Source organism: Calonectris borealis, chromosome 13, assembly GCF_964195595.1.
Source record: "Calonectris borealis chromosome 13, bCalBor7.hap1.2, whole genome shotgun sequence".
Taxonomy (NCBI): domain Eukaryota; kingdom Metazoa; phylum Chordata; class Aves; order Procellariiformes; family Procellariidae; genus Calonectris; species Calonectris borealis.
This window is the reverse complement of record NC_134324.1, coordinates 15630360-15644686: the sequence shown is the minus strand read 5'-3', so window position 1 is coordinate 15644686 and position 14327 is coordinate 15630360. Positions and strand designations below refer to the sequence as shown.

Genomic DNA, 14327 nt, shown 5'->3' with positions numbered 1-14327 from the left:
CTGTTGCATAATTATTCTTAAACTAATGAAAATGTTTACATACTAAATGTTACATATTAATGTATGGGGAAAAAGCTTCTTCTGTGTGAGTGGAACTGTGTGTGACAAGTGTCATGTCACAATATTCATGTTTATCTTTGCCCAAAACTTAACCTAGGAAGATCTGTGACGGAGAACGAAACATTAAAATACATGCCGGAGAGTAGATGCCATTTTTGTCTTTAAATATTTTCTTTCCCCCTATATCAAATTCTGAAGTTTCAGCAAACAGGAAGATACTATGATGTGATGTCGGGGAGGGGGAGGGGGGAATCCACCTGCGTTGGCATTATAGCCAAAGCAAAGAAATAAAACTATCATTCACACCGAGGGGGTCTTAGAGTAAGAGGTACCTGCCTTTATTTTGAATATAATTTCCAACTATGTGAAAAGTCCCTAAAGACTTCAGCTAGGCTTCACTTATGATTTACGCAATATTTAACTACTTAAGGACACTTAGTGTGAAGGTTAAGGTAAAGCACCATTATTCCCATTTTACAATGCACAGGTAAGAACCTGGGAACTGTTTACTCCAAAAATTGCCTCCACCTCTGGAGGCCTGTGGGGCTACAGGTATTCAGACCCTTTGAAAAAAAATCTTGACAGTTTTGAAATTAGAGTAGGCATTATTCGGGCTTGGCTTCTACCTTAGGAAATCTCCAAATTGTTATATGAAAACTCGTATCCACAAAAATTAGAGCAGGGACTTACCACTCGCTCCACACAGCTACCAAGCAGCCATCCCGTGTAACTACCGATCAGCAAAAGCGTCTCCATGCCTTACTGTCAGCTCACTGAACCATCCCGTCCCTTACATCAGTTGATCTTAATTTATGTTCAATTTACTTGTAGATTGGAAGTTATTAGAGTAAATAATTACAGTAACTGGTTACAGTTTGGGAATTGAGAGAACTGAAGAAAGAATTCAGAGAAATAACCTGATCTACTACTGTAAAGAGAATCATCATCCATCTCCTTCCATTAGTCTTTTTGGCAATCCTGTGTCACTGCTGTCACAAGCCTGGATAATGATGCCACATTAATTCTCCTTTTGAGAAAGGGACTACAAGATTTGACTCCGTAACTGTGTCCTATCTAACCTTGGGGAATCTTTGGGGGAAGTTTCCCATCAAATGCAGTTACAGTTTTTACTGAAGGAGAATTACTGAGGTGGGCTCATGCTTTGTAACTCGAATGAAGGCACAAAAATATACAAGCAATCTTCTGTTTCCACTAGAAATAAACCGTCAGTACATAACCGACGATTTTGCAGATCCAACCCTGTGTGAGAAATTACATTTTCAAAGTCATTTCCACGAGTCTGCCCAGAGGTGAAGGACACAGGGCAGGACGAAAAGGCAGCTCCTGCAGATTCCTTATGTAACAACAGCTCGTTTAACCACATTTACCTAAACCAGAGATAGGCTGCATTTCCCAATCCAAACCTTCCCAAAGGAAAAAAAAAAAAAAAAAAAAAAAAAATCTTTGTTGTAACATCACAGAACACAGAACTGGAAAAGAAGAAAGTCATCCTATGTTTCATAACAGAAACAGACTCACTCCCTTCCTTCAAGACCACACACTGCTCTCAGTGCAACGTGAACTGCAGCACCGCTGATGTCAGCGTGAGCAGGCAGAAGAGGACATATGGCCTTTTGTACTGTTCCCAAGATGCTGCATGTTAAAAAAAAAAAAAAGAAAAAAAAGAAAAAAAATTCAAAAACCATTATCCAGGCTGGAAGAAACCCAAGCCATCATAAATGTTTGTTTATTGCAATTTGGAAGACCTTTTAAGAAAAAACAACAAACTACTCTTAGACATGTAATCCTAAACCCAAATGGTGGATGGGAATCAAGCAGAAACCCTGCATTATTTTGGGGAAACCATGAATTATTTGGGGGAAACTTTTGCTGCCATGCTTATTTGAGTATTTCTCTGTAACTAGATATCATTTCTATTACTGTGGCTATGACTAACGAGTTAACAACACTATTTACACTAGTACTGTTGTATCATTAGAAACAACAAGATTATGTACTTTAATTCTAATGCCAGCACAATTATTTTAACACCAAGTGTGTCAGATCTGACTCTATACCCCCTAAATTAATTTCAGAGTAGTGGCTAAATAAAATGACATACTTCTTTGTGCTTTTGTTATAACACGCTCATGTGCAGCAAACTGTGAAGAAAATGTAGTAATTAGAGGTTAAATTAATCCCTGACAGACAGGCAGCTTAGTAAAGCTGGGCCCTCTTCAGAAAACATAGCATAAAGCTTGCCAGTCTTTCAGAACCAGGCACAAAGAACAGGCAAGATTGGCAAGTCCCTCGCCACGGCAATCCAACCAAAGGGTAACGCTGAAAAGTCGGAGTAAGTCTTCGAGCAGCCAATACTCGCAGGCAGATCTTGTGACAACTGTGATTTAGAGCTCCAAGCAATTGTTGCTGCAGCCGCTCTAACTGCCGGATCAGGATCAACCACTTGAAGTTAAAGACAGCCTTCTGCACAGCAGAACAGGCTTCTGACCGCCGTATAATCAACCTCGAGACGTTAATAAAAGCGAACAATGGCATTATATTTCACAACATAACTAGAAAGTTACCTTGCTGCTTCTGGTGTTAATGCAGGTAATGGATTTCATTGCCCACAACAGAGTAAATGCGCTGTGTTATTCTGAAAACAATAAATAGGTATGTCTCGGGTAGGTGTAACTCCCGAACCTGCTCGGAGTTCTGAGGTACTTAATTCTAGAGAAAAAGAAACTTCCACAGAAATGCAAAAGAAAAACAACACAAGACAAAGGAGGCAGCCAGATCACGTTGATGATATCCAGTAAGTATTTCTTTTTTGTGCGTGTCAACAGAAGTAAACGTTTTTTCCTATCTCTCTAGCTGTGGCACGACAAAAGTAACCGGTTTTTAAATCCACGCAAATACAGGCTGTTATCAGAAGGGGAGAAACGGAAGGGTGCTTGCTCTGCGCTGTGCAAAAAGCGCCCTGGCTTCCCCGCGCTGACAAATCCTGGCGCAGGAATTGCGGACGGACCAACCGCCTCCGTCCCACTTGACTTACACCTTACCTCCAAAGGTGGAAGGTGCAAAAAACAGGCTTCCCCCTGGGCTAACGCTGATGCCGCTCAATAGATTGCCTGACACGGGGTGAAACAATAACATAGTTAACACCCTCCCCTGCAGAGGTAATCTATATCATGTCTGCGACGGGCTGAGCCCCCAGCTGTCCCTGCCTGAACGGGAAAGCACAACAGGCAGCTGCGGTTGGATCACCAGGTAAATTCAAAAGGAAAAGGAAAAAAAAAAAAAGGAAAAAGCTTGTATTACAATTAAAGTAAAAGCAAAACAGGCGGTTTGCGGACATTGCAGATCAGCGTGGGAGTGCATTAACACCACCGGTATGTCTGTACTACCCAGATCATCAATTATTAACAAATTAGGACATGCCTGATGGGGTACTTATGTAACACTTCTTTATCAATAAAACTGCCAAGTCCCTTGCAGGGAAAAGCAGAGCAGATTTCAACAAGTCATAATACGACACCTCCCTTTGGACAGGGTACGACGATGAATTCTGGTTTCCCTCTCCTCAGCCCAGCCACCCATTCCCAAAGAGCAACTTTGGTCAGTCCGGCAGCCCCCGCTCGAAGCCCGGGGCGCACCCCAGCCTCCCACGAGCAGCAGCCCTTTAATCAGGTCAGTGCTTATCAATGGCTCATTGTAGCGATGAGGCAGCGCTCGGAGTAAAGGGCCCTACGAAATCCCGCATCCCCCTGCATCTCCCACGCCGGGGCCCCGCTGGCACTTCACTGGCCCCATGGAGACAGCCACCAGCCGCGCGCTCCCTGGGCACTGCCTACGTCCCCCAGCCAGTCCGGCTGGCTGGGCTGGTGGTAGAGAGGGGAGGAAGGAAACCCACAACTCCTTCCCCTGCTCTACCCTTTGGGCACAACTGTTCCTCCGCAGGAGCCAAGGGCCAGCTCAGATTCAGCCTGCAGAGACAATATCCTTCGCCCTGCTTCGTTTCCATTTCACTTCCTCCAACAGGCGAGAGTGAGCAGGGTGGGGGGCACGTAACAATCCCCCTTCCCTACTCAAGGGAAGCCCTTAATTCTAGGATCAAATCTGGGTCTCATCTACTACAAAATGAAGAAGGGCTGCTAGGCTGGGCCCTGACAGGAGGAAGACGGGTGTACTCTCCTACCGCCCGGCCGAATGAACACCCTTCAGTTCATCCGAGATGCACACCAAAGGAAACAGCTCTAGAAAGAGCTACTGCGAGTTTGCAAGTAAATGCTGCACAAAATAAGTATTTTCCTCTTGAAGGAAAGTAATGACTTAGTAATACATTTTCTTCCATTTAAAAACCGAAAATTATTATCAGTGAGGAGGCTTCCCAAGAGCGATAAAGACTCTTCATAGCTCATTTGCATTTGCTAGTTATCCCTCTCTGACCGCATCACTCTCTGGTAGCGCAACTGGTGACTTCGAAAACGATGGAGTCATATCCCAAGAGCCATGAGCTCTGCTTACGCCGTCACCCTGAGATATACTTTCATTTTGAACAGAGCTAACAGGCCGGTCCATAGCAACTGCAATGAAAAATACCTACCAGAAGTCAAGGACATAAAGTGAAACCTTTAACTGACAAAGATTTCAATTTTCTGTGCAAAGCGCTAGCAGTAATAATAAAGAACACGGGAAGGAGACCGTGATGCAAGCACAGACTGTTTTGCAAAGTTTCCCTTCAGCTGCTGGCAGCCCTGAAATGGGTTACAGAAAGTTAAAACTGTGTTATTGATCACTGCCTATTCTGCAGGGCTGGTTTGTTGTTGGTTTTTTTTTTGATTGTGGGGTCTTTTTTTAAATAAAACAACATTGTTCTTTTGCTATTTTCACTTAAAACAATACTCCAGTATCTTCCAATATCCGGTCCAATCTGAAACAACACTAATGAGGGTAGTACTAAGCGCCTAAACAGTTTCTTCACATATTTGTTAACCAATTGCCTTTTCGGGTGCACCCCTTTTAGGGGTGCACAAAACAAAACTTACTGTGAGTACACAACGGTATCGTGCACATTTGGCATTTTACAGCAATGCTCTGAAGTTCCCCTTCAAAATTACTGGCAAGGAAGGAAGTTCTGCATAATTTTAGCACTCAACATCTGAAAAAATTAGAACAGTCCCAACTGTTCTTTGAGATGTATAAAAGAACAGTTGAAAAACTTACAGTTGACTGGTGCTACCTAGGTTACCCGTCAATGGCATTGAAACTGGTATATTATTAAGAGAGGTGTATGATGGGAATTGGTTTATTGTGCTGATCCATAGTAACCAACTCCTGTTCGTCCATCATTTATCTCTCTCACCAGCGACATATGGGTTTGTCTATTCACACTCTCAGCATTCTCTCTGCTCCAACAAACAGTCAGCCTTTTCTGCTGGGATAAGGAGATTTTTTAGTTACATCCATTATGTGCGTATCAACATTTATGGCAGGAAGATAATTGCCAAAGAGCTCAGGGGGATAAAAGCTCCCTCTTTATAACACAAACCCCCTTAAAAAATCAATATTGATATAAAACAGTTCAACGCAAAGCCTTGGTGTGTCTTCGGCTTCCTTCAGTTCAAAATACTTTTTTTTTTTAACATAGCAAGTCAAACTGGAACATCAGGTAGAAAGCCTTCGTAATGAGTTACACTACTGCTTTTCCCATAGAGGAAAAAATAGGAGTGTACAATATTAATTGTTCCTTAAAGAAGTGAGTGGCAAATGTGTCAGATATAAAGAGGGTTCCTTGGAGAGGTGCCAGCATCATTTAAACTGATTTAGCTATCTTTATTTGGAGACCACACCAATTACTAATAAATCCTAACTTATAGTCACCTTTGCCTAAATGTTGAAAAATGCTGACACTCAGAAACAGCCAGCACGAGGGAACAATGAAAACCTGGGGATCCTGCCTTTTTCCCTATTTAAGGAGCTCAGACAACCTTCTACTACTCCACCCCCCAGTTTGGATAAATCCATTTGTCACAGCTTCTGCAAGATTTACTTCACTTTCCCATGGCTACGAACTCATAAAAGTTATTTTAAGGCGACTTTCATCAGAGTAGCAAGTAACATAGAACGTTTATTGATTAAATGACTGGGAACCAGTGAGTTGCACTGTACTTAACCTACAGGACGACAGGGATTTTACGTACTGTTATCCTTGCCCTTGTGTTACCTTCTGCCTTCCTAACTTCTGTCTCTCTCATGAAGCCGGTTCCTAGGTCGATCCTTGTCCTACAGTTGCATCCAGGCAGGTTAGCGACCATTTCAGTCAGGGCAAGAGCATCAGCCTGGCATCTTGGATGATGAACTCTTGCAGTAAATCTTCCTGTATGTTCAGAAAGCATCTAGCGCACCATAGCTCCCTAATCCCATTTTAAATCTCTGAATGCTACCACATTGTAACATTTGTAACGAGGTCAGTAAAAAACCAAAACCAAACACACTGTATTTATAAAACACTTCTACCTGTGTAACAGGAAGCCCTACAAAAGAATTTAAAAAAATAGAAATGCCTCCTGTCATTATTAATCCCCCCCCCCAAACCCTTTAACAACTACCTTAGCTTTAAAAAAATCCAAGAGACTTTGCAGGTTCAAACTACTTAGTTACAAGGGACTAAAAGTGAAGCCCTGTCAATATTTGCTTTTCTGATTCTGAAGTATTAGTTAAAAGGATTAAAAATAGAGATGAAAAAACCTCAAGGTAAAAAAAAAAAATCTCTGAAAATAAAAGCTAAATTAAATTTGAGCTGCTCAATAATAAACATTAAACAGCTTTTCACTGACTCGAAAGGAACTGTTAACTGCATGTCACCTGCCTTACAATATATACTATTTGTTTTTTATCCCTGAGCAACAGACTATTTCCTGGTTGGGTTTAAAAACTCAGTGACGTTCCAATTTCAGCCCACACATGTGTGTCACTGTCAACGTCAGTGGCAGGAAAACATTAGAAGTCACCCCTTGCTAATGCTTTCCTAACATGGAATTTCCTTGTATCTCGCTCCCTCAGCCCACCTCCTCCCTTCAGCTGAGAGCATCTTTCCCAAATGGCTTCCCCCCCCCCTTCCAAACATATGGCAGGGAGAGAGAACTGAAAATGGTCAGTGCCAGAACTAGATCGCTGCTTTTTTAGGTGCTAGCGTGTAACTTACTCAAACTGCTCCCGCCTGCCTTTACCTCGGAGAGCGCGGCCGTGGGCAAGCAGCCCCCCGTGCGAGGGAGCTTCTCCCACCGGCGGACGCGTTTGTCTCCGAGCGCCTGGCACCCCCACCGCACTACCAGTGCCTCCCGCCCCCGCGGGGATTCTGCTTGCAGTCAGCTTCTCGCACGGCAACACGCAAGAGTATGTTCCGGCGGGCAGCCCGGCCTGGGGGTGGCGGGGAAAAGCCGGCACCGGCGCCGAGGGGGGCGCAAGGCCCCGCTTCCCCGGGGGGTGCCCGAGTGCCTGCCGCCGGGCCGGGGGGGGGGCGAGCCGATCAGCTGCCCGGGGCGGGGGCGGGGGGAGCAAACAGCTGCTGGGTCCGGCAGGTTCAAGGCCGTTCCGGCTCCCTCTCTCCTGGAGGCACCATATGGTCCATCGCGCACATCAGCAGCTTTATTTCCCCATCAGCTCTGGCCAGAGGGGGAGCTCCGGGAGGGGAGGCCCCCCGCTGCCCCCCAGGGGCACGACATTAGGCACTGCCCGGGGATTACGGGGCTAAGCAGGGAAACACTCACGTTATATAACAGGGGGAGCACTTCGCCCCTCCCGGCGCTCCCACACCCCTCCCTCCCCCCTCCCCCCCGAGCTGGGGCGGCCGCACGGCGGCGGGGGGCGGCCGGAGCGGCGGCGGGGGGAGCCCGGCGCCTCCGCCCCGGCTCGGGGAAGGGGCCAGACGCAGTTAATCTCCCCGCTGGCGGGTCGGGGGGGCGGCGGGGGAGGGACTGCGGGGTCCCCCCCGGTGCCGGCGGAGGAGGAGGAGGCGGCAGGCTCTTCGTGCAGCGCCCGTGCCAGGAGGCTCCCTACGAGCGGCCGGTGCCCGAAAGGCTCATCTGCTTCCGACGGGAAGAGGCGAGGCGATCACGCGTCCGCGCACTGCACCGGCGAGACTGCCCAGCCGATCGCGTCGGGCCGCGGCTCCGCGGCGCCTCCCGGCCCCCGCTGCCCAGCGCCGGGCTCCGCCGCCTCCCCCCCCCGCCGCCCTGCCGGGAGCACCGTGGAAAACAAAAGCGGCCTTTTAATTTATTGTTCCGGGCGGGGCGGGGGGGGGTGGGTGGGGGGGCGGTGTGAAAGGAAACCAAAGCCCGTTTTCTTCCAAGAAACGGCCGTTCTCCCCGGGATCCCTCCGAGTCACCCTGGTGACAACCCCCCGCCAGCCAAACCCGAACAAAAGCCGCCGTGCCCTCGCCCGGTGCTCCCCCGGGCCGAGCAACAGGCCGGGGAAGGCGGCGGAGGAGGGACCGGGAGGAGGGATCGCCTATTGACTGGGGGAGAGGGGCAGCCCCTGCCTTAGAAGGAGACGTGGGACCGAGTCAGCGAGCGCCTTGTTTACCCTGCAATTGCTCTAAAGCCCGATCTTAATCACAGGATGAGAAACCAAAACAGTTTAAATCGTGAGTCAGCATGCATTTTATATCAAATACATGTATAGTCTCGGAAAGGGAGGCAAACACGCCGCGTTTGCACCATCTCCCTCACTTTTGGGCTATTCCCGTTCCGAGAAACGCACACGCAACCTCGCCAAAACGGCTGAGTGCTGGGCTCCACACTCTTTTCAGGAATAACCGAGGGCTCCTTCTGGGCTCGGCGGAGCCTTTTGTTTAAAATCCAGCCTCTATAACGTGCGCTTCAGACTCCCAAAATAACCAGGCACGCCGCTGCCAACGCAAATACCAGGAGTTATTAAAAAAATAATAATTCAGAGCAGCATTAGCCCCTCTACGTGTGACACCTTCCCGGAGGAGTCCCCTGGCGACGACGGCTTCATCCTTCCCTGCCTGTTTGATCCAAGTTTAAATGAAAATCCCCCAGCGATGGGCTGAGCGAGCCCGGCCGCACGGCTGTGTTTACACGGGGATACTACGAGCTTGCGGCGCTGGGCGCACGGCCGGTCCCTCATCCCGCTCGCCCCGGGCCGCCGGCGTTTCGCCCCGGCCGAGACCGGCAGCATCCACCTCCTCCTCCCCGCACCCTGCGCGTCGCCACGCGAGCAATGACACGAAAACCCACGGAGCGTCCCCCGCCGCTGCCGGGCCGCGGACCAGGCTCGCCGGCGCGGCCGCCCCCTCTCCGCCGGCCACGGGCGCTGCCTGCCCGCCCGCCCGCCGCGGAGCCGGCCTCTCCGCCGCCACGCACCGGCTGCCCCGCTGCCCCGCCGGGCACCGCACCGCCCCGCAGATCACCTTGTTCACCACCATTTTAAAGCCCACGGACCCCCTCCCTCCCGCCGCAAGCCATAGCCTCCCTCCTCTCCCTGGACTGACACCAGCTCTCAGCAGAAAGCAGGGCGAAAGCTTTACCCCAAGTTTCTGGTTTCTCCTCTTCCAGACCCCGGCGCAGCCCCCACAAGCACAAACTCGCCGGGCAACGCCAGCACAAGGTGGGCACTTCTTGAACCGCGCCTGCAAACTTTACAGCCCCGGCTGAGAGCGGCTCCGGCTGCGGCCGCGCCGAGCCTGGGCGAGCAACTATTCCGAGGGTGTTTAAGTCCTTTTAAATCAACTCCTACTTTTCCAGTCCATATCGATTTCAAATGCTACTTACTGGAATATGTGGCTCCATGCGTGGTGCTTCTACCCGCTGGGAAACCAGCAGCATCTTGGACTGGGGATCAACCGGCTTTTAGATCCACTTTGGCTGTATTTAGCAAAACCCAGCACCGCAAAGGACTCTCAGACTGTTTTCTCCTTTTAGGTTCCAGACAAGTTCATCCTGGCGTTGCAGTTTGCTAATGATTCACTGTCTGTCTCAATCTGCTCACTACATTTCCATCAACCCACAGCTTCCTCACTTAGAAGGTGGAGTTTGTGGGGTTTAAGTTACTGATAGGCATATCTAAGTGCTGTGTCACTCAAAGAGGAGGAGACACTCTCTCTCTCTCTCTCACACACTCACACACTCTCTCACACACACGAACGGCTCCAGGCTTAAAGGGGAAGTAACACTTTCTTCTCTTTAGAAACTGGAGACCTCACAGATCCAAGGATTTTTTTTTTTTTCCCTTCTGTGCATGAAGGCAAAAATCATGCAGCTTATGGACAGTATTTTAACACGCAAAAAGCTGCCTAGCATGTGTAGTGCCTTCTTTGCAGAGCTTCAAGTTCATTCAGTACAAAAGTAGGGTCGCTCAGAAATATACCGGCAATTAATGGATAATTTTTTTTCCAAATCAAAGTGTACAAATCACTGAAAAGATAGCCCGAGGCATAGAGTGTAAAGGTTTGAGTTATTCTTAAGAAGTGTAGTCTCCTGTCTCTTTATGCCATTACGATACGATATTCAGCACTCGTAACACTCATAAAAGGGTTAAACTCATCTCACACAGGTGAACCCAGGTTACCAAGAAGGAAACAGCAGAGTTGCTTCATTTTCCCCCTTTGTGCTATGTACATATATTTTTGAAGACAGATACAATTCTGAATCGAGAGCTCCCATAGAACCACGCACTTCTCATATGACTATAAATGTCCTTGTTACAAGCTGCAATCTCTGAATATTAATTTTAACAGACCATCAACTGAAAGTTGAGAACCTATTCAGACCTCCTCTTGGATTGTGCAGAAAGGACTGGGAAGAGCAAGCTGCAGGCAGCTAGGAGAGCACACTGGGTCCACAAATAATTGCTGGTATAATTTCACTTCATTACCTTGCCAAATCAGTACAACTGTCACTCCTGTCCCGATATATTGGAGATGCTAGAAACCCTGTCCCAGTACACTGACTCAATGAATGAGATGTGGAAGACATAGTACCATTTCTAATAAAATGTCTAATTTTTTAAATCATTCCTAAAATAGTAATAGTAGTAAATTATGCTCCATAAAATTAAGAAGGAAGTTATTTATTTGAATAAAACTCAATTACTATGGCCAAATACATACAAGCGGAGCTAGAATCTGGCCTCACTTTCCTGAAAGTTTTCCACACAGCAGTCCTCTTCAACTTGCAGTTAACTTACAGACCAAACCCATCTTTGTACCCTGAGTTAATAAATATCAGGAATATCAGTTCATCAACAGAGGAAAATTTGTTTTCACCTTTGCTGAAGCCTCTAGCTTTCCTGTGACTGCTGTAACAACGGGCCCACTGCCCTGAGCAGTATTTGTGTTACTTCAGTTTGCATTGTTTGGAAGTTTATTGGTTTGCTTTTCTAATGATTTTGCCTTCTTTATTATTTAATATGACTTCAAGGTATTTTGTCTATTGAAAAAAAGAAGCACAAAAATAATAAACTTGTGGGGGTTTGAGCAGCCTGAATTCTACAGACTCTGAAGGCCAGATCTCAAAAGGTTTTAGTGTCTCAGGGGAGGCGTATCAACACCTGATGTTTGCGTTTGTTGGGCTGCCCAGATCGAATCTACAACCCTGCCTGAGGTGCCAGGGCTCAAACACAACATTAGGGCATCAGCATGGGATCTAAAAGAGCCAACATGTTGAGCAGGAGTCACCTAAAATGAGCAAGCTCAGTGGAGACACGCATTCATTATGCATTAATTAAGCTCCACCTGCAAGGAGGTGCTGCTGTCTGCCCAGTCTGCAATGTCTGGAACCCTCCCCTGAAGGTATACGTGTGTGTGTAAGGGCTCCCATCTATCTGCCTGGAGTTTTTTGGACTAAAGTATGCATGTATGAAATGTGAGGGACACACAGGGATTCCCACATTCTGTGGATATACTGGACCTACTGACAACACCATGATCAGGTGATGCATGCCTGGTAGGTCCACGTCAGTTTTTCTATGCAGCACCTACGGTGCACACTAGTCATTTGTCCAGAAGTTTTGGACAAACCATGTCATTCATGACTCTTGCCAGACATATGAAGTTCCTGACAAATGGCAAAAGTCCTAAGGACTGTCATTTGCTTTGTTCACTTCATAAAACTAGACCAACGGACCTCCCCAAAAGGAAGACGACATGAGTAGGGGTATAGGAGTCCTGCCTGTACCTGCTCACGCAGCAGGAATGATGGATGTGCTTGCCAGACAGTGGTTTGTGTTCTCCTCTGTAAGGTTAGATACACTCTCAGATGGAAATCAAGTTGAGACAAGTACTTTAGTACTAGTTGGTTAGTCCACAACAGAATTGTGGCAACATTTTCTTTTTTTGAACCTGCTGGCTCAAGCTGCACAAGGTCTGGGGGTCTGGATTTCACTCTGGCAGCCAGGTGCCAAGTGTCCCCACGCTGCCAAGCGTGGTGCTCTGGACTGAGCAGGCGAAGCTGTAAGGTAAGCGCTGGGATGCCCAGCGGTGTCACAACAAGGACAGGTTTGGGTGTACACAGAAGCCTAATTCCAGGCAGTGTGAGCATTTAACAAAAAAGTAACACCCTTGCAGAGATCATTCATTTTTAGCGATGGGTAATGGCTAAGCAGGGCATTTCAGGGTTGCAATTTCGGTCTTTGGTGATTAAATTATGAGCCCTTTCTTTAGGCATATTTACTATAGCTGACCTGGGGGAATCCCTGGCTGCTCTGGAGTCAATGACAAAACTTTCACCGGCTTCTTCAGGGCAGCGTTTTGTCTTCCTAGATTAGGCCTACCCTAAGCAAATTGCAGGCAATGTCTTATTATTGTGTGTCTGTCTGATTTTGGAAAGGTGAGCTGTGGGATTCTGCAGAAAAGAGGCAATTTGAAGGGCATCAAGGCTGTTGTTATGGCCAGAGGCTGAGGCTTGCCAGAATGCACCCTAGTACTCAAACGCTTCCCCCAAGGCTGCGCATCGAACCCGGGCCTGACTGGCTGGGATTAATCCTGTTCTTTATCAATTTTACAGTAGTTTGCCATATTTTACTTAGCATCTTTAATATCCATAGAAAATATAATTTGCTTTGTTCACTTAATAAAACCACTGTCATTTCTTTGCAAATAGAGATGTCTTATTCAAAAGGCAGAGTCTGAGAGCTGAGAAGTTACAACTGTATCTAAAACGTAACAAACCGATGAAAGGAATGCGCTGAACTGTATCTTGTCTGAAAAAAACCCCAAACAGGACCAATGCTTGTCCTGTACTCCATAGTTTTTGAAAAAGCAGTATCTTTTCGTCTATCTAAGGAGATCTGTTAGTTGGAAAGCTGCAATGCGCTAAATAACTGCCCAATGTTATGTCACCAAGTGAAAGCACTCGGGGAGGATCTGGATGAGTTGTGTGAGCAACAGGCACTGCCAATACGAGGTGGCCACGGGCTAGAGAAAAGATTTGCATCTTTCAGGTCGGTGTGAACTGAACATGCTAAGAACGGAGCGTCCAGGTAGCCTGAATGCTGGGACTCCCAGGAGAACCGTGCCCGACTCCCAGCTGGCTCTGGGGGTTCCTGACATCAGTAAGGACATCGGAAGCCTGAGAGGACAAGGGCTGCTCCGCGGCACGTCTTGTACGCTGAAGGGAAGCGGCGACTGAGCAGTGCAAGGACTCACCACAGATTCACTGAAGGATTCACAAATTTGTCAGTGACCCAGAATCAGATGGATGGAAATCATGTGATGCTTGCTACTTGCACGTTTTTGACCTGGAATCAGGTAAAATCAATGGCTTTGGCTGAAATACACTTTGAGTGTATGTTTATTGGGAGCTCAAACGCAAAGCAAAGCTCCCAGGGAGTAAAATCACACGAACTGCAACAGATACACACAAGTCTTCATAAGCTAAAACAAGAGTTTGTCCTAATTCTACCGAAAACACAAACCCTTAGCATGTGAGAATGAGGTGCAAAATTCAAGTGAGCGATGTATAAACTGGGATGTGGGTAACTCCATCCCACAGCAAAGATAATTATTAGGCCAAACATAAACACGATGATAAGGAAGAATATAAAAAAAGATGGAATTATTCCTCTGATAGAAAGTTACAGAAAAAGCAGCCACACAAATCCAACTGTGTTTGCTTTCAAGGAATTAAGACAACTGTGGCATAATATATACTATGCAAGTCAGCGTAGTATAAATAAGAACATAAGAATTTCCATCAGATCAAAGGTGCACCTAACCAGTATTTTTCTTCTGGATATCAGTGAT

The 14327-nt window shown here is 47.1% G+C and overlaps 1 protein-coding gene across 1 annotated transcript in view; it reads right to left on the bottom strand.

Moving 5' to 3' along the window:
- The window catches only part of MAMLD1 (mastermind like domain containing 1), an 84827-nt gene extending 73340 nt beyond the window's left edge, over positions 1-11487 (bottom strand). Inside the window, exon 1 of the mRNA XM_075162273.1 lies at positions 9859-11487. Within this exon, the coding sequence (XP_075018374.1) occupies positions 9859-9912 (54 nt within the window). The 5' untranslated portion in view covers positions 9913-11487. The remainder of the gene's footprint in view (positions 1-9858) is intronic.
- Positions 11488-14327: the final 2840 nt, after the last annotated feature.